Raw genomic sequence first — 22587 nt, 5'->3', positions numbered from 1 at the left:
AAAAAAGGAACGGGAGGGAAAAAAATAAAAGAAATTTATCTTCCCTCTCACCTTTCATCTCTCTTTCTCTCCCTCTCTCGTGTTAGATATTTCCAAGCCTCTCGATGATCATCTCACGCGTGCTTTCGAGTATCGTAAATACGCGTCTCGCTGAAAGGGAAAAAAGGACGTCGCTTTGAAAACTCGAATGACACTTTTGTCCCAAGATAATACGTTATCCGTGTCTGTATAGCGAGAGGCTTTATCTCTCGTTGCCTTTACGTAACCGGCTCGTCGTAAGCCTCTATATAAGGCGGTGCTTACGAACTTGCATTGACCGGCCTTCCATTCTTTACGCTCTCATCTCGCGTCGATCAACATTCGCCGGATGACCAGGGACTTTCGTTTAACCATCGCCCACCGTTCCTGTTGCAGATTTCGACTTGGATCGTTTAGTTTCTCCTTCCTCACCTCTCTTCTTTCGCCCTTTCCTTTCAGATTACCTTACGTTCAAGCGTTATTCCACGCAACTCGGCAAAGGACGCGACACACCGAACCGTTCGAACGTGGTCGAGCGAACGTGTCCGTGACAGATCCTCTTCCACCCACCCTGTCCCAGCTTCCCGGCCATCTCGGAGAACAGGAGGATCGTCCCTTGTCCGCGAGAATCCCGCTGACGAATACCATCCGCGATCCTGCGGCTCTCGCCAGGGCGACGTGGTCGGTGTTAAGCCAGCAAGATTACCGGCCGCGGCGGTTGCGCCAAATACTGCGGTACAGCTCCTTCACCCGGCAACATTTCATTCTCCAGCTTTCGACAGTCCTTCACTACCAATGTTAACTACCTGAAACGGAGGTGAGTGCCAGCCATCGCTGTCCAACCGCGACGCCTGTCTCTTTGCATGCCCGATAACACGTTGCTATATGAAAATTCCTCCACGCTTTCCCCCCTTCTGGCTGACCAAACGGACTCGAGGAACTCGGAAGCGAGACCGTACGAAAGTTTCTCGTAGAGAGAGAAAGAGAGAGAGAGAGAGAGAGAGAGAGAGAGAGAGAGATTTCTAGATGCCCGAGACGACGTCGCAGCTACCGTGCGCTCGAGATGAACCTGTTTCTTTGGCTGTCAGACTTTTAATCGTTGAACTACACGCAAGCCCGTAGGTAATTTCGACGAAATTGATATCGATCCTTAGCAGCAGAGTCGCGATTACGAGAGACCGTTTAATTTCGTTGGATTACTCTAATTATTATTATTAGCGCGGGTTATATTTAGATAGGAGATTAAAGGTTGATAGTTCTGGTGTTAGGTAACGGTGAAATTGGTAACTGGTCTCGGTCCTTTCGTTTCTGCAGGTATGGGAAACGCGTATTCAGCGTTTTATCAAATTAACGTGGATCCTTGTCGAGATGGGGATATAATTATATATACCGACGTATTTTTATCATGCCACTTTAGTTATTATTATCAATAGATGTTATATTTAAATACACGCTACGGGTAGATAGTTGCAACGTTGATACATTGTGCAGCACGGCACATCTCGCATTCGGTATCTCACGTTTAACGTTGATCGTCGACCAAGTGTCTCTCCTTTCTACGGGTCAACGAGAGACGAAACTGTCGTAGAAAGTAGCGATGAAATAGTCAGCTAGCGGATATCGTTAGTAACGAAGCGCCTAGCTCGGAATGTGCTGAGAGCTGTTCACGGATTAAAAGCTCGCGGGAGTGTGCCAAAGCGAGAGAGGTCGTTGAGCTTTTTCGGGAGTACCAGGTGCAAGGGACCATCTCGGGTGGCGAGTAAAATCCTCACTCGCTGTTTCTCGTTGTCGACGACTGTTTCCGATTCGTTGGTAACGGTACGAGCGAGCGTAGGCAACGCGGGAGACAAAGAATTCGGGTCTTTGTACGATAGATGCTCGTAGACAGGCGCATTTGTCGCTGCCTTTTCATCGAATACGGACACACGGACTGATACAATAGCAAGCCTAAAATAATGGACAACCATCTCGATACAGAGTCTCTACAACGGACATGCCGTGTAGCCAACGGTGATATACGTCGCGTAATACCTGCGCGGATAAATGGCTCGTTCGATTAATCTAGGGCTGGCTATCTGATTTATCCATCGAACTATAATTAACAGCGGCATTCGAGTTTCACGAGACGCGGATGGAAGAGCGATTATTTCATGCGCTGCGTCATGCCAGCCATTATTTAATTAAAGCACGATTACGCGATATTAACGTCGCGAGGAGAGTAGCTGAGTATCCCGATGTTTTTCCATGTTTCGCAAATCTCGATGTGTGCATGCAAATTGTGGGAGAAAGTGCTTTGGCATCGTGCAAACACAGCCTGAGGCCCGACATTTTCCATCTCGATCGTTCACCGAGCGACTCGCACCGTTCTGGACAGACCTTTGTCCAATTACCGTGGTCGCTTCGCGTCATTTGGGCCCGTAAACATACGTGCCCCGGACTATTTCGAGCTTTCCAATGCCGAACTCGGTATCTTCGCTGCCAGTCGTTGTACTACCGTGCAGCGAAACACGACCATCGGGTACCCGTCACCCGATCGTCAGCCGATTGTCCGCGAGAGGAGAAGCGTCTCCACGCGAAGGCAACCGATATGGCCGTCACTGAAAGACACGCCAGCCGACTACGGGCTGCGCGCGTCAGAGCCGAATATGTCATCACCCCCGTGTCACGCATGCAAACCAGCAATCAGCAATCGTCCATCATTGCCAACGTGCCATCTATGCGATATACCCCGAGCACTGGCTGTTCGATGTGCATTATATACCCGAGCAGTGTAAAACGAAAGCAACCGAGCAAATAAGAATGCAAAAAGCGTGAAATGGCTGGACGATCGGACCGATTGCCACTATCACGACCACCACCATAGTTTGTCTTCCAGGTTCTCGTCAGGAGATTTGAGCTCGGAGCTCGACGATGAACCAAGCACAGACTCCGGGCTGGCCTCCATGGCCAGGGATTCGTCCCAATCGTATCAAGCGGTACCGGAGAGGCCGTTGCAGTCTCAGCCAACGCCAGTTCCACCGGCCAGCCAGCCACCGGTACCTGGAGCACCACCGCCAGGACCACCCCAACCAGTCGGCGGCGATCTCAGCCTGAACCTGAGACCCGGATCGAGGACCACCAGCGCTCCATCCTCGCCGGCCAAGACCCGCGAGAGCTTGCTGCAGAGGGTTCAGAGCTTGACCGGAGCTGCTCGAGACCAGGTGAGAGCGAGATTGCCTTCTTCGCGCGATTAGGCTGAATGGACAAATCGCCGCGGTGCCGGATCGCAAAGTTTATGGATATCCGTGATATTTCAACGTTGCGCCGGGAAATGCGCTCTACGATATACATACAGGGTGGACTGATAACCGCGAACGACTTTGTCTCGGTTATTTTTAACCCCTTCGTCTATAATATCGCGCGAGACTCGCGGTACAACGGGCCAAACACGAGTATCACGGCCAGAGGCGTGGTTTGTCGAGATAGGCCTCGTAACGATGTAAACATCGCGGCTCAGGCTCCTGGTCAATTTTCGCCGATGTCTTTGTCTCAGTTACGTGTTATTATTCGCCACGAACGGTCGAAGTGGCTCGCCGTGTCCGACGTGTCTCGACGTGTCTCGACGTGCCCGACGTTCTTGTTGACGTTATTCGACGTTATGGTAAGGCCATTGGAAATTAAATAGTACAGCCACGCGTTAGAGGCGTACACGGTTGTGGACGAAAATTGTACAGCACGGGATATTCTATGGGTAACGCGAAAATTGTAATTCCTTTACGGGTGGAGTGCTTTGACAGATTTAAAATTTTCGTGCCTACCCTAATCTATTCTTCGACGTCTCGTAATATCAGGTCGTTCGATAATAATGGGATTAAACGAGGATTCGATCAGACGCGTTCTTTGCCCTTTATCCGTGACCTGTCACTAATCGATCAGTAGGTCGCATTGTGCATTCGCCCATCTCCTCGATAATTTTGCTATAACGAAGTCTCTTCGGTTAATCCTATTATCTGTTATCGGAATATTCTTCTACCTGGAACCATTAAGATCATCGGGTCTATAGAAAGGCTGGTATTGTTAGAAAGAAACCGAAGAAGCTGCAATTTGCACGTAACAACCCCTCCTCCCACGCTGTACAACGTTCGTCCATGAAATATTCTGAAAAGATATTGAGGGCGATCAAAGTTATTTTCCACCCAGTATAGAAGCAATCGCGAGTACTTCCGCGAACGTGTTCTGTCTGAAATTTTCATTCGACGAATGTGTAATACGCGTGATGTATGTACGTAAACTCGTATATGGTTACTCATTTTCAGTCGGATTACATTCGTACATAACGTGCGGAGCAAATCCGCTGATAGAGCGAGCCAGATTTGGGGCTAGAATTGCGTTCTTGCATGCTGAACGCGATACGCGGTCCGTCTAATGCTTTCGAGGAAATATGCAGGCACTCGCGTGCGCCGAATGCCATCAATCTCTTCGGTATTCGTTATCCCATTAGAGGCGTGTAACTTCCGGAGCGTTAGAAGCTGCGACCGTAAGCCGATGGGGAGCAGCATGGCGGCTAATTGTATAAATTTTAATCACGACCAGGGTGCATCTATCCTGGGAGCAGCGGTGTCGAGCGCGACCAGAGGGCCGTCTTACAACAAAGATCGATGCTTCACCCTGCTGGTTATCGACGACCAGAACACCGACTGGAGCAAGTACTTCCGGGGTCGCAGGCTGCACGGTGACTACGAGATTCGCGTGGAGCAGGCGGAATTTCGGGAATTGTCCCTGACGGCCAGCGAGGCTGGTACCATCGTGTCCATGGCCGTTTATCGTAACGGGACCAAAGTCATCCGGTAAACGATTTTTCCCACTCTTCGTTTATCATTTATCGCGCGAGAGAAGTGAACGAAATTTCGTCGGTAGATCCTTCAAGCCTGATTTCGTCCTGGTACGACAGAACCTGAGGGACGCGGGAGAAGACTACAAGAACCTTCTTCTCGGATTCATGTACGGCGGTATCCCGAGCGTCAACAATCTCACCGCGATCTACAACTTTCAGGTACGAACGTCGTACATTCGTCACGATTCGATACGATACATACTCGATGGAGATAACTTCGATGCGAAATCGGGTTTCTTAATCGTACTTGCGCTTTCAGGACAAACCGTGGGTGTTCGCGCACCTCCTGGGACTTCAGCGTCGCCTTGGGAAGGACAATTTCCCTCTGATAGATCAAACTTACTACCCCAATCATCGCGAAATGGTGAGTAACCGAATGATTCAATTAACGCGCCGTGTCCACGGAACGAATTACACGTTTCTCGTTTATTTCCCATCGTTTAAGTATCATAATACTTACAAAAGTTATCAAATGGAAGAACTAAGACTAACATACATCGTTTCGCGTTACGTTCTCAAGCTAGGAAATGCCAGCTAACCTCCGTCGCGTCGCTTTCAACGATTTTAGTGTTTTATACTAAAGTTCTACCCACGTGCAGGGCCTCCGTTTCTCGTTACTGTCGCCGAGAAAACGATATGATCACGCTCGGATACATAGTTTATAGTTTAAGGAACCTAACTCGATTGTAACATTTCTAACACGACGCCTAGCAACTTCGTGCGTCATCCGAATAGCGAGAGAACGTAAACGTTGCAAAGAAAACCGAATTTCTTCTTTTCTCTCTCTCTCTCTCTCTCTCTCTCTCTCTTTCTCTCTTGCGCACTTTCTCTCTCACTGACAGAGTCATGACCGTCGTCGTTGCTTAATACTGTGACACGCGTTCTCTCTTCGAAAGGACAAACTCGATCGTTACGTTATTTCGGTATTCGGAGACCTATACAAGGCTTGGCTAAAAATTAAATACGTTTCAGCGGCTTGTTATACGGAGAAAGGACAAAGTTACGTACAAACGAGAATGAGAAATGAGAATAATTTAAAAAACGTATAATGTACATCGATAGCCTAATATGTACAACTAAAGAGATGGCCAATCGTGTGCACCCGCTGGTCCCGAGTTAGCTCGGCCGAATCGATTAAACGCGAACAAGGTTAATAGCGGCGTTTAACGGTACAAAAGTGAGAAATTTCGATACGCGGATCGTTCGTAGGTTAATTCGTCTGGACGGGAATCAATTAGGTTGGTCGAATAGGTTGGCTCGTGGACGATCGTCGATTCTATTCGGATGCGAAAAGAAGGCAACTGCCGGTAATAAATACTATCGACGACCGGTTAAAGGTAGGAAAAGAAAGGTAGGGAAGACAGGGAAAGAAGTGCATTAATAGAAACGCGATGCAACAGACCTCGAAACGTCGAGGAAGTAATTTATCATGGAAATGCAAGCAGTTTCAAGAGTTCGACGGTCTATATTTATACCCCTGAACGACAGCTTCCCAACTAGTCGTGCACGATTTTCACCACTCGATTCGCTGCTTCGTGTTTAATTAACGAACGACTTTTGTACTCGCCGACACAACCACCCGATTAATACTTCTGATGGAACGCAACAATAAATAGAGCATGACACGATGCAGAAATGAAAACGCTACGTTGTAGGGGGAAATTAATGCTACGCCTCCGAACAAATACGCTGACACCGTCCTCCGCCGACGTCTAGTTCGCTCGTAGAATTTTTCCAATCCTTAATCGTCGCGGACATTTTACTCGACGACGACGACGCTGATTAGTCGCGGTCGATTTAAATAACTACGCGTCGTCTAGACGGGATAGCATTAATTTATCGACGTGTTCACACGGTGTAGCGGCAGTCTGCTGCCACGTCGTCGCAGCAGCTGGCCGCTCGCGCTCGTTGCTAACGAGCATCCTTACTGGAGGCATACGCGAAATTTGACAAACGCGTGACAGATCGGGACGCGTGCTACGTGCGACCTGGCGTGAGCGACGTCGATTTTTCGCCAGCGTGATCGATCTTCGTTCAACCGTAGAACTTTCGTGTACGCCTAACAGCCTAAGGCTCCCGCGCTCTCTGTTGCTCGCGTTTCTGCTGATACTCCTTGATGCAGTTCTTGTAAGGCACGGATGGAACCCAGTAGCAACCGCCTTGTCCCGGCATGCACACCCCGTAATCCCTCTGGCACTCTTCCGGGCCTGGTTTGCTCTCCCACAGGCATTCCTTGCCGTCCGTGTTCTCCAGAGCTGCTCCCTTCGTCCACCAGGGCGTGTAATAGATCTGAAGTGCACGAAACGAACACGTGGCGTGATTTAAACGAACGAAATGCAAATCGCCGACGGGAGATCGGTGTTCCCGATCTCGAAACTTTTACTCACGTTGCACGAGCAACCGAAACGGTACAGCAGTCTGAAGCCCTTTCGCTGTCTGCTCGTCACCAAACGCCACGGCATCGACATGCCGCACAGTGATATGTGAGCCTTATCACGTCCATTCGCACTCCCGCTTACCACGTACGTTTCCCCGACTTTAAGGTGTACTCCGCACATAACTTCCGACGAGGCGGTCCATAAAATATTTTTCATCAGCACGGTGTACGATGACTTGGTGTTCACCTGTTGGCGAAAGAGCGATCGCGTATAGTAGTACGTCGTCCCAGGATCATCTCGCGTAAACGATGCTACGATTTCGCGAAATTTCCATATGCATACGTACCTTGAAGATTTTATTGATCTTCACGCTGTACCCGATTTCGTCCCTGTTCACGTGCGTGGCCTTCTTCACTCTCACGAGGGCGACTAGACGCGAATGAAAAGGAAGAAAACTGTAATGAGCAGGTTTGGACAGAGTACGCGAGAAGATGAAATTCGCGCACGGAAAATCCTCGAGACTTACCGAAATCTGAATTGCACAACATCGTTTGGGGGTGACTGCTCATACAGCTACATGCCGCGACCCTCTGCACTGGCGCCAGTGATAACGCTATCAGCAGCAGGTACATCCAAAACCTTAATTGCCACATCTGTGAACAGAAGAGGGAAGACGGTTACGTAGGAGCTAGAAAAAGACACGTTTCCCGGCTCGAAGATTTTATTTCTCGCGATAAACAACGATGCGTTACGCGTTATCGGGGATAGGTGTACGGATCGGAATTAGAATTTATGTTTGTCGGAGATAAGAGTGAAAGGTAGGAATTCATAAGACGATAAGAGGCGAGGTAATGAAACGATCCGGGATTGAAGACACGCGAGCATTGTGGCGAGATAATGGCCGGCCCAAAGGAATGCTTCCTCTCGCAGTCAAGGTCCATCTATCTTCGAAATCTGATTAAGCGTATCTGAACGATCCGAGTCAGTTGTCACCTGTCGGATACCGGGAAACGTACGACTTTATTTAACGAACGTAAAACAGCCTGACTAAGCCTCAGCACGCGTTTCGTCTTTGTTGCGACGAACGGAACGTCTCGGTGAATCACGACCGTTCCTAAACGGCTAATCTCAATTTGCCATTGGCCCATCTAAATCTGGTATCTCGACAGCCCACCTGCGAACCTCGTTAATGCAAATTTATTCCATCCTCGCGGGGCTGCAACGCGCGGCTAAACAGATGCGCGAATTCTGCGAAACCGATGATCGACAATTGTTAAACGCCACGTTCCGGATAAGCTTGGGCCTATCCTAACAACGACGAGGACGAGGTTAGACGGCCTCTCTAATCGCGTGTATCGATCAGGCAAATTGGTTGGAATGAACGGAGATCGAGACCCAAAGTCGCAGGCTTCGCGACTCGGAAAGGTGTATTCATTCATGACACCGAGCGTCGGGAATGACGACCAAAGAGATCATCTTTTGCGACGACGATGTACGTTACGGAAGCGGTCGGACTTCGGCCCAGTTTATCGACGTCAGCTGGACCAGGTCTAAACATAGACGTAAAATGTGCAACCAAAGTCGAACGCGGACATCGCGAAGTCGTCTCGTAGATCGTATTGACGATACGTTCCCTAGGTCTGCGAGAATAGACCAGTGGACAGCTTACGATCTAGGCATTCCTAACGGAACCAACCGGCTGCTGCAGAATTCTCTTCGCCGACTGCACCGCGATTACCTCGATCGATAGGTTCCCGATGAATTCTCTGCATTTCCTAGAGTAACTACCGTATTATACCAGTCGCGTCGATGGCTTTCAAATCACTTTTCCGTGTTTCTTAGACCAGCTTCGAGATTATCTCGAAGTCGCGTCGATGACTTTCGCGTGGACTTGCATTGTCCATGGTGATTTCGATATCGTTTCAGAGGCTACAGGTTGTTTCGCGCGAACCTGTCTCTTTTGTAATCTCGCTATTATTTCAGTCGAATCGATAGCTTTCGAATTAATTATTCGCGTCTCTCGCGCGAACGAGAATGCTACTTTAATCGAGTCGATAAATTTTAAACGAATTTCCTGCATTCCCGATATTAATTTCTCCAGTATATCGGTCCAATTGTTCAATGGGTTTTCTGCTTTCAGAGTTAATCACAGCTATTTCATTTGAATAGATAGGTTTCAAATCTACTTTCAATGATAATTTCTCCACATTTCCACCGAGTCAATCGGTTCTAAGTAAACCTTCCGTATTTCGAACGCTAACCTAGCTACTATTTTTAGGTAAGTACTGAAATATCCAAAAATTGCTTCGATGATTTCACCAACGTACAATTCAAAGCACTCGCTTTCAAAGCGTAACGCGTAGCATGATCCTATACCCCACGCGATCATCGTTCGAGACACGCTTTACGCTATCGTTGAACTGTCAGTTTTCGATAAACTTTCGTCGCCCGATCGTTTCGAAAATATTAACCGTTCGTTTGACAGCGAGCTAGTAGTCGTTACGAGCAAAACGGTCGTTAACGACGAAGGCAATCTGACTGAATTGACGCACGTTAGACCATCGCTGGTACGCTCGTAGAGCCACTTGCTCGACGGTGTTTTCCCCGGCACGGAGATTCGATTTTATTTACGTTTACAGCCGTATTTCGCGGTTTTATCACTGACGTCGCCTCGGCCGGGACATTATGGTACCACTGACAAGGCGCAATTTTGCCTTTGACGGCCATAAAGCGCGGTCTGATTATCGTAATTACGCACAGAGCACCGGGTGTTGCAGAATTTACGAGTGCCAACTCGAGCGGCCAGCGAAACTCGCAATAAGCGTGACTGAAAATTTTCTACGTCGCAAAGCACGGGGAAAAAATTCTGTCTCATTAGCATTCAAGACAAATGCGAAATTAATTCGTTGCCGTACGGAATGACATTTAGTATCCTGCTAATTTACCGATTGAGAAGTCACGGACGTTCGAGACGCTCACCTTCCATGCATTTACTCGTAAATACCTCTTCGCTTCTCTGTTACAGCTTTATTTATCTCAACTTTACTTATCGAAACGAAATTTTAATTAACGACAGTTTAACGCGCCTCCTTCGTTCGAGCATAAACTCATTTTCCCTGAACTCGAGTGTAGCAGCGAGGAATCAGTGAAGCTTTATCGCGCAACTCGGCCTATCGACTACTAAATTCGTCAAAATGATGGATTTTCAATCTTTTCCTTTCACTTTCCGACATATCGGCAAAATTCTTTCTCTACTATTATTCTACATTGCGTATCTTAACACGAATAATCTATTTCCCGTCAGGCATCTATGGTGCAACGAACATGTGGCAGGCAACTGCCACTTGTGTCCCCGAGTCTCACGGATTCACACTCACGGGCAAAATTCGCTGTAGTAGTTGCAACAAAATTTTCCTAACACCTCGGGAACTTCAGTTAATCGATCAACTCCTGGCTTATACGCAGAGTGAAAAGTTACTGGAAAAATTGACCTTTGCGACATGTGCCAAGCCTATGAAAATTGACGAGTTCACCAAAGCTTCCAGTTAACCCCGCAGAATCGCAACTTTCATTTAAACTCGCTATTTGCACACATAAATTTCACCTTTAGACGGATCGCGTAATTCAAACATGCACTATAATTACACAAGTTTCGCATCTCCTGTATCAATTTAGAAAAAAGACATTAGATGACACAACTAGACTCCTGTCGCATTACACTACCTTTGTATCCCCTCTGCTAATTAGAGAAAAGGAAAAGGGAAAAATGTTGGGATAAGCAAGCTTTCACTGCCTCACTTATACGACCTCGTTATTTACCTTTCTAATTACGAAAAGGAAGGAAAAGAAATATTCAATTTCCGCCAACAGTCGAAGTTTTCGCGTCGAATCGGCGAACTCGCGTTCACGCAATTACCCGCGAATAATGAACGTGGCCGATCGAGCGCAAAGTGCATCTGGCCGCTTAATTGGCCGCAAGAATCCGAACGGAGCCACAGTTGGCAGCGCCCGCACCCAAATGATGACACCGGGCTGCACTCTCGCGCGGCATTCATGCGCTTCATGCATCATCATGCAAAACGGATCGATCGGTCGGCTGATGTCATACAGGCCGCGCATTCGCATTATTTTTATTTCCGCTCGCGATAACAAACACACGTGGACGGATCGAACGCGGATCCACGCCTCGTGACGCATCGCCGCGTCGATTTGTCGCGTACTCGCGCCATTCGTCACGTCTCGTATGATCGAGCCATAAGCGGGGTACCTGTCGCCTAACCGCCCCTAATTATTCGCCGATCGAGTTTAACCGCTCGTCGTAACCTTCTTTGGAAGCTTCGAAACGAGTGCAATTCGAGGAGCGAAAACTCCGATTCCATTTCGACCCGCTCCAATTCCAGTTCGCCTCCCTCTCTGTTGCATCCTGGTGGTGTCGTAGGTAGCACGAGACCCGGGATAACGTGGCCCGAAGATCCGTAGGCTGGCTTCGAATCGCGAATGGAAAGTACGAACGCTTCTCGGGTAACCTTTAAATATGCGAGTCTTGTTTGTTGCCTTATCTTCGATTCGAACTTTGTCGGTGGGCAACGATAGCGGGCAAAGATCAGATACGCCACTTATCTGCGGTTCCTGGGTCAGAATCATAGCGAATGACACGATGTTGCATTACAGGAATTTTCTTTACATTGTTCGGTATTATTTAGACAGTAATTAACCCCTTGCACTCGAGAGGCGCCCCTCAGTCACCATTTAATCAGATTCTAAAGATGGATGTTAATTAACCCTTTGCACTCGAGAGGCGAGCTTCAGTCTCACCATTTCATAAAATTTGAAAGATCGATATTAATTAATACATCAAATTTAATGTAACGCGACAGTGTGCGAGGTATCGAAATCGAATAATTGTACAATTCTATTGTTATACAATTCTTTATTCGCTGCTCAAAAAAGTATCGTCAGCTTTTAGTAGAGAATCTTTGAATTTCTACTCTTCTTTAGCCAAAAAGTCGTCGAGTGCAGAGGGTTAACATATGAAATTTATAATTACCCAACGATGCGTGGAATATCGAATTAAAGTAATTCTACGTCTTAAATTGCATACGATTTCTTATTTACCGTTTTAAAAATATCGTTGACCTTATGGCAGAAAAAGTCTTCGAATCACTATTTTCCTGTAACGAAAACATTGCCGAGTGCAAAGGGTTAATACGTGTCACACGGAAGCCTTTCGTAGCGTTAGTATACGCTAGTACAAGTATCCATTGTATTAGTCGCAAATATATTTTTATCCAGAAGGAATCCCGAGGAACTTGGTAAAAATTTCGCTGAATCGTAAGGCATCGTGAAATGTCAAGAGAGATATATATACCGGCTACTCGAGAGGTACTGCGAATTAAGACGTTTCTCGTGACTTAATCTGGCAAGCGGAACGAGGAGACGCGAAAATGCCCGTTTCACGATGACCAGAGTCAATGGAGGATCGTATTATCGTCCGCTGTTAGCGAAACGAGCGATCCGGCTGGCGTACAATGTACGGTGTAATTTACGATCGATAATCCCGGCCAGCAGATTCGCGATCGCGCGGATGTAAATAAGCGCGCGGGGCCGTGCCAATTAACCTTAAACTCCGAATAAGATTACACGAGGCGGAGTGGCGCTGGGGCCATGTCCGTGGTATCCGTGGCACCTCGTATTTATGGTAATCTAACACGGGCATATAATCGCGATATTATAACTCTGCGGCACTTTTCTCGCGACGGGTACAAGCGCGAAGCTCGCGGGGCCCGCGATAATTCGTCGCTGCCCGCGGACGCGGAATTGGCCGGAAAAGCGCGATAACGGGAGGAAAATGGCAAAGGCCGCGTGGCACAGACACTACTAGCCGATCGTGTCGGTGTTTTCCCTCGTTCGTATTTTGTTTACGCCACCTCGGGGAAGCTGGGGATTTACAAACCGTGACCGACGATAACGGCCGGCTCTCGATCATTCTTGCTGCCTCCTCTCGTTCGATGACGAAACTATTCTACGGAATACTAAGCAGCGTTGCATAATCGCTCTATCGGAGTTAACAGCTATCGATTCAGCGTTCCCTTATCGGGAGCATTAAAATCGCGCTCGTCCCGGCCGCACGTGACTTTACGTAACTTCATCGACGCCGCGCATACGTGCCGATTTATGGCGGCCGCACCGGCGAAAGGATTGTTTCGTGTCCGGTCGTAACGTTTATCGCTTTCGTATATCTTCATTAGGACGCGAACATCGGAATGACGGTGATACGCCGCGACGACGAATGGGCCAGGATGCCTCCACGATGCGCCACGCTTCCAGGCGTCTCCCGACGCGGAATTCCTCCGGCCACCGCTCCGCAACCGCTCTGAAACCGCTCTGAAACCGCTCCGAAACCGCGCACTGCACTTCCCGTGATTCTAACCACGCTAAACGCGTCTACCAGACCCTCTTACCTACGCGTCCACTTTCTCCGATCTCGCGCTTTCGTTTGCGGCTTTCGTCGCGACTTTCTGGCTCGTCGCCGCCCGCTGCTTCCACCGATCGTTATATTCCCCGCCGTGCCGATTAATTTACGTCCAGGCTCGCTTCTGGTCGCGAGCGTGAACTTGAGCCGATTTTCTCGCTGATAAATATCCCGGTTAAAAATTGATTAATCGCTCGCGATTTAGATCGCTCGCGAACGTTCCGCGAACGCGTACTCGTACTTGGCTTCTCGTTTATATTCCAGATATCGGAATTTTATTTCCAACCTTCGTTTTCACCTTGTCATTTCGAATTGGAATCTTTCCTGGTTCGGATTCCATTTCAGGTTTCGCGAGCCTGGATTTGAGCTTATTTTCCTGCTGGTTGGTATCGTAGGATCTTTTCCGTGGGAGACCGATTAATCATTTCGAATTTAAATCGCGAGATTAGACGAATGTTCCGTGACCGTGAACTTGGGCTATTTCCTTCGTGACAAATGACGTATGTTCTCCCGCGTGAGAAATGAATCGCTTTAAATTAGAATCTTCTTAAATTTATGCGAATTTTTTTCAACGGTTAGCTCACGCGTCGAGCGAGAAGCCGATGCGCAGGAAAGATAGCGAAATATCGCGGAAAGTTTGCTTTCTAACTATTTTTAAATACCACTGCCGCGAATGATTATATATTCCAAGATGTAACAGAAAGAAAAATGTCAGTCGCGGTATTTCGCAAACAATTGGCAAGTGTCCTTACACGGCATTCGGATGAAGAAATACCAGTGCAAAGTGCAATTGAATGGAACTAGTGTTCATAAATTGCAAGAGAATGAAAACGCGCATAAAATCCGAGACATTGCTCCAAAGACATTGCTTCGTACGATATCGTACAAGGTCTCCGTTAAAAATTTCGCGAGCGCGAAATGGAGCCTCACAGTCGTAAATGAATCAGTCTCTCGAAATTGAAGTAATCTCAATTCCGAGCAAACGTTTCGTCGCACGCTTGATATTCGACAAATATCAACGGATCTCGTTTAAAATTATCCGAACCTGCTCGATGGAACTCGTTTGCAATTCGATGGAATCCAAAACGATGGAATCGCAGCTGGAAGCTAGCTAGCCGACTTAACGTCCACGTGTAACAAGAATCGAACTGCGAATCGGGCTGATACCTCGCGAAATGTTACTCGCCAGACCGGAAGCAATATTACACCGCGATGAAGAGCGCGCAGAAGAATTTCTTTGGAAACGAGGAAGACAATCGAAGCGGTAATGGAATACCGGGCCGGCAGCGGGCATTCTTGCAATTGTTTACACGACACAGTGGGCGGATTTACGCGACCATTAGAACGCGTTCTCAGCGAGTTCTTGAAGCTCTATATTACGTTACAACTGACAACAGGCAGCGGGAACAGCAGCTCGTATCAAATATACCGGGGCGTGCATCGACTCGCGAGTTTCGAGCGTGAAAATGTTCGCCGTCCTCGAGTCCTGCGGGACTCGTGGTCCCACGGAGAGAAGGCAGCTATCTCGTAGACCTCTATCCGCGAGCGGAGACGATAACATCGCGCTTAGCTCGGCGAGAGTGTATCAAAAGAGTTCTATCAGAAACGGAAGGCGAGTCGTGGGATAGAACCTGTCCAATTAACATCTCGACGGAGCAACGATGGGTAAAAATTAGCGACGACATAAAACCGTAAACGCGTCGATAAATCGGGATTCCCGCAGATTTACGAGAGGTTTGGCTGGTAAGTGCCGGTCGTTGAGAAATCCGGCACGTTCGAGCTTTTAAGCCAGGACTTGGCCGAGGAGAGCAGGGAACGCGTCTCTTGAGCCGAGAGGGAAGGAAGCAGAGGAATGAATTATTGGTCCTGCGATTCTCGAGCCCTGGAATCGATTATCCCTTCGTAAATGGATCGAACGAGTCAGCGTTATGGTTAGATTTAACGAACTTCGTTTCCGATCGACGTACACGACCGGGGGCAATTGTTCGTGCCCCTTATCGCGGCTAGAAGTCGTTCCGTTGGATTAACGTTCTCGGAAATCTTTCTGAAAACACGCCACGTTTATTTCCGACTGCCAAGAATAAAGAAGTATTTATCTCGTTGCACGTCGTTCCAACGAATCCGCGTATGTTCGCAAATTCGACAAACCGAGGGCACCGCGACGGGGCACGCGGTGGTTGTTTCTTTTAATCACACTCTAACTCGTATTAATCGAGTTAACGCTGTTCGAGGAAAGAAAAATAAAGGACGTATACGAATGTAAATTCCATCCACGCCAATTTTCGACCACGAAATTGCTCGTGGATACCGATCGGAATGCGTAACGAACCGCATCTCGTTAAAAGTTAATAACAAGTCTTTAGCGACGAGAAGAGGGATTAGGCTGCGGAATGGCGCAGAGTTTTCTGGTGTAGAGCGAAGTTGCAGGAAGTGGAGGAACCGGCGTATTTTTCGGCGAACGACGTATTGTAATGGCGGTCACGACGTCGTATTTCATTGACGAGAACCGTTTTCGTCGCCGGCCATTTGCATATTCATTAATATCAGCGTTACGCTAACACGACGCCGAGATACGAGGCCCCGTTCAAATTTTCCTCAATGAATTCGCGTCCGCTCATCACGGACAGGATACATCGATTATTTGCTTCTGACGCGTCGTCCATGCAAGCACCGGTCCCATTGCTGTCACTGCGTGTACCGAACGAGGTATACAAATTTTATTTCCAATAGTTTGTACTCCCATTAACCCACTTATCCTTTTAAAACCTACTAATCCTCTATTATCGCCATATTTGCGGATTGTAAACTAATGCAAAGGCTCGTGTCTTTTCGCACTTATTACACGCTCGGTCGAACCGTGTTACGAGAGTATTATAAACGTATTAGAAGAGTCGCGTTATAAAAATATCGCGCAATATCGAACCCGTGGCAATTTTCACACGGTGTTGCATCGGAATGGTGGTTGGAAAGTGCCCTGTCGCAAGAGCACGCAGTTTCTCGCGTATAGTTCCCTGATCGAGCGTAAATGCCTCGAAAATACCGGTGCGTTGTGAACGTGACGGTAATGGTGGTTAATAAGGGCATGGAATCGGAGCGATGTAATTTCTGCGCGTACTTAACAGGAACGCGAAGATTCACCGTTTGTGTGGACAGCAATTAGCATCTCTCGCAATCAGGCAGGCTAAGTGGCGTGCAGAGGCTTTTCAAACGCGTTGTTTGAAGTTCATCGCCGTTTGTTTGCTAACAGAGCGCGCAATTAATACGCGAAAAGTGACATGGCGCATTGACGCGCAGCTCCGTGAAACGCTGTGCATTGAATTGCATGAAAAACATTTCCAAGGATTCCCGGTAGCCCGTGAGAGTGTTTTTGTCGCGATTGGGAGTGTCATGAAATATTCAAAGGAAAGTTAGACTATGCCCGATGCATCGCGAGAGGTGACGTTCTTTTGGGGTCAAATATTTTTCGCAATTATCGTGCAACTCGAAATATCGCATCGGTCGATAACGCATGCAAATATGGGAACCCGTTGCGTAAACGGACTCTACATACGAGGTATACGAGGCACTACGAACGACTCGAGTATCACCTTCAAGGTTTCGCGTGTCACTTTTGCGACTTATCCTTTTTAATCTTTACTTATCTTCGATTCTTTACACCGAGAAAGTATAAATCACGCGTGTCGGAACGTATGCAAACAAATCGAGAACGGAAAAATGGTTATGCGATAAATCACGCTCTAATTACGATCGCGACTATTATTAACGTCGAACCTACCATTACAGATCGAATGACCGGTAGATGAAAAAATGAAGGACGAATTTTGAAAGAAAATGTAACGAGGCACCGAGAAATCCTATCCTGGGAAATCTTATATCCCTCCTCTAATTCGAATTCGTCATTATACATGAAAATACTCGTCGAACGCTTTACGGAATTTCGAAACGATTATTTGGATCCTGCTAAATCGATCCTCCTAGTGCCAATTAATTAGCGAACAGGCGATATTTCGTCTTTGCAGTTTGAAACAATCGGTCGATATTCACCCGGACATACTAGTCCGGACGTAGTGAGTCAAGTGTCGAATAATGCGAACACAGAGCAACATTTTACTACAATCTAGATAAAAATACTCTGGAGTAACGTCCAACGTCTGCGATGCGTCGGGGTAAGAAGATAAATCTGCAGTTTTGCTGAGAAACAGTCGAATCATTATACGTTCTAAATTCGCGGCTGGTAACGCGACTGCGAGTGCAGATGTCCGGACAAGTATTAATTATACGATCGATCAATCAGCGACGAAATGAATGGCCTGAACGAGCGGCCGATGTCGCGAAGCGCGCGTGATTTCGAATCATCGAGTGGCGCGAAAGATAAATCGTGGACGGAGCGGAGCAGCCTCGCCTAATGGTTTACATTTTCCGAGCCATTTAAGGCAAACAGAGTTCGATTAACGAAACGATTTAATAAACCGGTCGTTTCGATCTGTACCACGTCGAGATCCACGCCTCGGCAAGTGTTGCAAATTGATAATTGCACCGAGGCTAATAACAGAGCAGCGTCACGCGTCCCGTGAAACACGCGCGCGAAAGACAATGTGTCACGCGAATAATCGACGTATAAATACCGCTTATCGTCATTCATCCGACATCCATCTGAAAGGAACTGACACGAGCATCGGGCTTCCTCGAGAAAGGTACACGCGTGACTTTTCAGGTCACGCCGGCGAAAATGCCATTTTTCCAAACGGCGAACGAACGTTACGCTTTGACGAGTGTCCAGGAAAATTTGTCACGGTCGCCCGATATTCTATTCCGGTCTTGCGAATTTATTCGCTTGTCTCGTGCCCGTTCCGTAGACGGAAAAACTGGTTTCGCGGATTTACGCTAGAACATCGATTATTATCCGAACGTTGCACGAATTTGCGAGCGTGCACCGTGCATCGCGTTTAAATGGACGGAACGTAGGAAAGCAACAGATTCTGGATAAGCGTTCACGTTGGAGGAAAGCTTGGCAGTATCTGAAAATGTGTCGCCTATTTTCTACTCCGTTACGTATATTCTACGTGAGAGATAATTTATGTTTAAAAAGCGTTTAATATAAGAGTGATCGATTTGTGACATAAGTTACTTCTTCTGCAACGATTACCCGTATGGATTTATCGTCCAATTAATCCGAGTAATCGGTTCACCGTATTTGCTCGACGTATCTCCACCGTGGAAAGATTCGAAAGTGGGAAAAAACTCGTAAATTCTTGGAAAAGTCGATTCCACCTTTCCTCCGCCATCGTATCTACTCGATGTCACACGTTTGTAGTAAATATCACTATCTGACAGGCTACCGTGCCTCGCATGTAACAACATGTGACACTCGTGTACATACGTGTACGCGACACTTGCGATAATTCGTAGAAACTGTTAGCAGATAAAGAGAAATTGTAGAGAAAAAATAAGAAACGCGCGCACGTTTGTACACGGACTTTCGTAAATGAGAGAAGGATAATCGATGGCGTGAAAGTTGACATTTATCGGTTGCGGATGCACGTCGTTTCTATCTGTGCAACCTTCGGCAATCGCACGCGATCGCCCGTTAAATCCAAGTGGACGAACTCACTCTAGTTTCCCAGGAATGTAGAAACTCTTACTGGCACGCTGGTAACACGACTCCGATCTAACGATATCACAGCCGATACCTGGTAACGAGAACTCTCACGATCACCAACGATCGCGCAACGATCGAATTCCCGAGCGGAAAAATGCCCCTAGTGCAAATGCGCCACTGCGAACCGTCACTCACGATGCTGGATATCCGATTTCCATAATTTCGCGGGCAGCCCGCGAACACGCGAAGTGGTAGGAAAAAAGGAACGAACCTCGGGTCGATTCCAAAAATAAAAATTCGTGCGCCGACGTCGGAGCGGAGCGGCCAGGTGGAAGCTTCTAAGACGCGCGTCAAAGCAGGACTGCCCCAGTTCCATCGTATTACCGCTATTATATTCCGCGGCAGCATCCGTACATGCGTGCACGCATGAGCTCTGAGCTCGTGTGTACGGCCGCTCGCTCGCACGTCCGCGGCCGCGATGTGTGCCGTCGCGGCGTGCAAAAGCCGGCCGCAAGCCTAAAGGCTTGTAAAGACGAAAAAAGGAATGGAACGCGCCAGCCTATCCGAACCGCGATTAATCATAAATTTGGACGTTACGTCATGTCGCTGCCTGCGATACGTACTCGGAAGTGCAGCCGATGATTACGTCGATTCTTCCCCGTAAAGAAGCCGCTGATCGCCTTATACATCGCGTCTTTCGTATTTTAATTCTGCTTATGTCACCGATCGCATTCGATCCGCGGTTGTTACTGCGGCGGCAACCGGGGAGGGTGCGGGAAGTTTGATGGATCGCGAGTCGATTTTCGAATCGACGAGGAACGGGGGCCCGATAAGCCGGGAAAGAATGGAAGAAAGATGGAAATCGAGCGTGGATTTCAGCCATTGTATAAATCGCGTAATATATAAAGGCTGTTTGTTGTACAGTTCGCGACAAAACGAGAGTACGTTCTATAGTTTCCAACGTATCTTAAAACCAGCAAACGCGTGCAATTTTGCAGCGTGAAATTTCATTTCTCGAGAATGGGAATTATTTCGGTTATGTCAACAGAAATTGCTCATCGCGAGGGCCTTGGGAAATAGAAACCGTCGATTTTTATCGAATTCGCGAACGTATACGCTGCTGACTCTACCGTCGTAGAGTAAAATTTCATTTACGAGCGCGCGATCTTCCCCATCGACATGTACGTCGTCGAAACAAAAGGGGTAAAATCGTAGCGCGAGCTAGCATTTTGCGCCTTGCTGTATGTAATATCGAAACAGAACCGTGACATAATAAGTGTATCGCGTATGCGCGTATCTGCGAAGCGCGTATTGTATACTCAGGCGGGACAATGGGATACGACGTTGTGTTGGTGGAACACGTTTATCGTCTGCCAATAACGCGTAGCTGCAGAGGTCGTTAAAGACATCGAGATTCCGCAGACGTACGCGTCAACGCGTTATCCCGTATTTTTGGACGCTCTGTCAATAAACGTCGCGAAAGAGTTTCGCGAAAGAGTTTCGCGAGAAACGTGAACACCGAAACGCCGGTATTACGTCGCCGACGACATGGCCGGTGCACGAGTTAACGCGAGGCAAAGGTGTCGCGAATCGCGCGATCACTCGTCGCGAGGTACCCCGATTTCGTATCTCCGACTGCAAACATCTCGAAACGAACGGGTCGACCTCGAATTGCAGACAGAGCGACGCGTCCTTAAATTTCATTCAGAACGAATATCGGTGCCACTGTCCGCCGCGATTGCTCGATTAATCATAAATTTGGACGTCGAGACGTGTAGCTCATTACCATGCGAGGATGCGTATATACCGAGCGAGACGCGTATCTCGTCGCGTGCGTACCTTGAAACGCTGCGAACGATATCGGGTGCGTGGATTCGCGGTCGCCTTCGTTGACGGTGGAAAAAAAATCGGGGGACCTGGCACGGTTTCAAGCGCGGATGGCAATGAATCTCTCTATGACTTTGCATAACTGCTCCACAACGGCCTCTATTATTAATCCCGCGCGTAACATTGCAATTTCGAACCAGAGACGTCTACGGGACGCGACTCTCGTCGGGTCACTTGAATCGCTCGTGAATCGAGTTCCTGCCCCGCGTTCGAAATGCAACTAATTCGCGTGGTAGGTAGGCAGAAAGCGTAAAGCACGGCTCGGATCCGGCGATCGAGGCCGATCTCGCGATCGTCGCGCGTCGCGACACCGTGAAATCGGAGCCAGCGTCGTCCTCGAGCCGCTTTTCGTCACCGTCCCGATTTCTCGCGGGACCCTCATTCACGGGCAAATTGACAGGTCGAAACGTTTTATTATGGTAATCGCGGGAATTAGGGTAATCGGCGTGGCAACGGGGAAAGTCACGGCGATAAAAGGATCCCGGCGCTGCCCGCGTTGCCCGCTTCGTAAATGCGTATCTATATTTACGGTGTGACTCAGTGTAAATAACGAAGCAACTGACGCGATACCGGTGGTCGACGATTTGCTCCTCGTCAAATCGTTTGCTAATGCGGACCGATAACGATCCGCCGCCAGTCTTCGTTTACCAGCCGAAATAAAAACGTAATCGCCCGGCCGATTCACGGCTGCCCCTAATGCGCGCACGAGCTGCATTAATTCGAGGATTCGTAAGCGCATCGCGAATGCTCGGCTCGTTCGCTCGGTACGTCGCAGCGGGGAATGATTCACCGTCGATGGAGACGGATTACGTCAAGATGCAATTTGGCGAACGATTCGACGGCGCGAGGATCGGGATCGTTCGTTGAATTTAGAACGAACCACGACGTACACGACGACGACCGCGGGACTCGCGAGGGTCCGGACCGCAGAAACGGTCCTTATTGAGAAGAAACGAATTTTATCGCTTCCACAAAACACGCGTTTGTATAATAAAGAAAGAGGCACGTTCGTGGAAGTTCTCGCAATTGTGAAAACAATCGCTGGCAAAGAAAACGTCTGGAGATAAGCCGTGGAAAGGAAGTCGCGGCGAATCGCGTCCTACCGGATGAGGAGGCGTAGAAGGGACAGAATCGACGATCGATTTGCGAGAAAAATCTGGCCCTCCATCCACGAGAGGAGATGCGCGAGAGGCTCGGACGACGATAACCACGTACTCCGCGCCGCGTATGCAAATCGCGGTCGCCGAACAATGAAGCGCAATTTTGCGGTCGGCCGGCGCGCGAGAAATTTCGCGCGGTTTAATTCGGTTTTCAAAACGACGGAGTTTCCTTTCGATACGGTCTAAACCCGGCGGAATGC

The 22587-nt window shown here is 48.2% G+C and overlaps 2 protein-coding genes across 6 annotated transcripts in view; one reads left to right on the top strand and one right to left on the bottom strand.

Moving 5' to 3' along the window:
• Positions 1-719: 719 nt before the first annotated feature.
• Positions 720-22587, top strand: part of Syn (synapsin) — a 35113-nt gene continuing 13245 nt past the window's right edge. Inside the window, exons 1-5 of one of the 2 annotated variants that reach the window (XM_017900698.1) lie at positions 720-835; positions 2894-3218; positions 4591-4844; positions 4915-5050; positions 5151-5255. In XM_017900698.1, the coding sequence (XP_017756187.1) occupies positions 2961-3218; positions 4591-4844; positions 4915-5050; positions 5151-5255 (753 nt within the window). In that variant the 5' untranslated portion in view covers positions 720-835; positions 2894-2960. Of the gene's footprint in view, positions 836-2881; positions 3219-4590; positions 4845-4914; positions 5051-5150; positions 5256-22587 lie in introns of both variants that reach the window. The other variant, XM_017900697.1, reaches the window with a different exon arrangement.
• Timp (Tissue inhibitor of metalloproteases) overlaps positions 6337-22587 on the bottom strand; it is a 23625-nt gene continuing 7374 nt past the window's right edge. Inside the window, exons 1-5 of one of the 4 annotated variants that reach the window (XM_017900699.1) lie at positions 19612-19709; positions 7796-7922; positions 7616-7698; positions 7279-7515; positions 6337-7180 (exon numbers count right to left, since the gene is read on the bottom strand). In XM_017900699.1, the coding sequence (XP_017756188.1) occupies positions 6959-7180; positions 7279-7515; positions 7616-7698; positions 7796-7922 (669 nt within the window). In that variant the 5' untranslated portion in view covers positions 19612-19709 and the 3' untranslated portion in view covers positions 6337-6958. Of the gene's footprint in view, positions 7181-7278; positions 7516-7615; positions 7699-7795; positions 7923-10027; positions 10072-19352; positions 19473-19611; positions 19710-22587 lie in introns of those variants that run through there. The other 3 variants (XM_017900701.1, XM_017900702.1, XM_017900700.1) reach the window with 3 other exon arrangements.

This window comes from Eufriesea mexicana, unplaced genomic scaffold (assembly GCF_001483705.2).
Source record: "Eufriesea mexicana isolate 0111107269 unplaced genomic scaffold, ASM148370v2 scaffold1312, whole genome shotgun sequence".
Classification (NCBI taxonomy): domain Eukaryota; kingdom Metazoa; phylum Arthropoda; class Insecta; order Hymenoptera; family Apidae; genus Eufriesea; species Eufriesea mexicana.
This window is presented reverse-complemented; position numbering and strand designations above follow the sequence as displayed.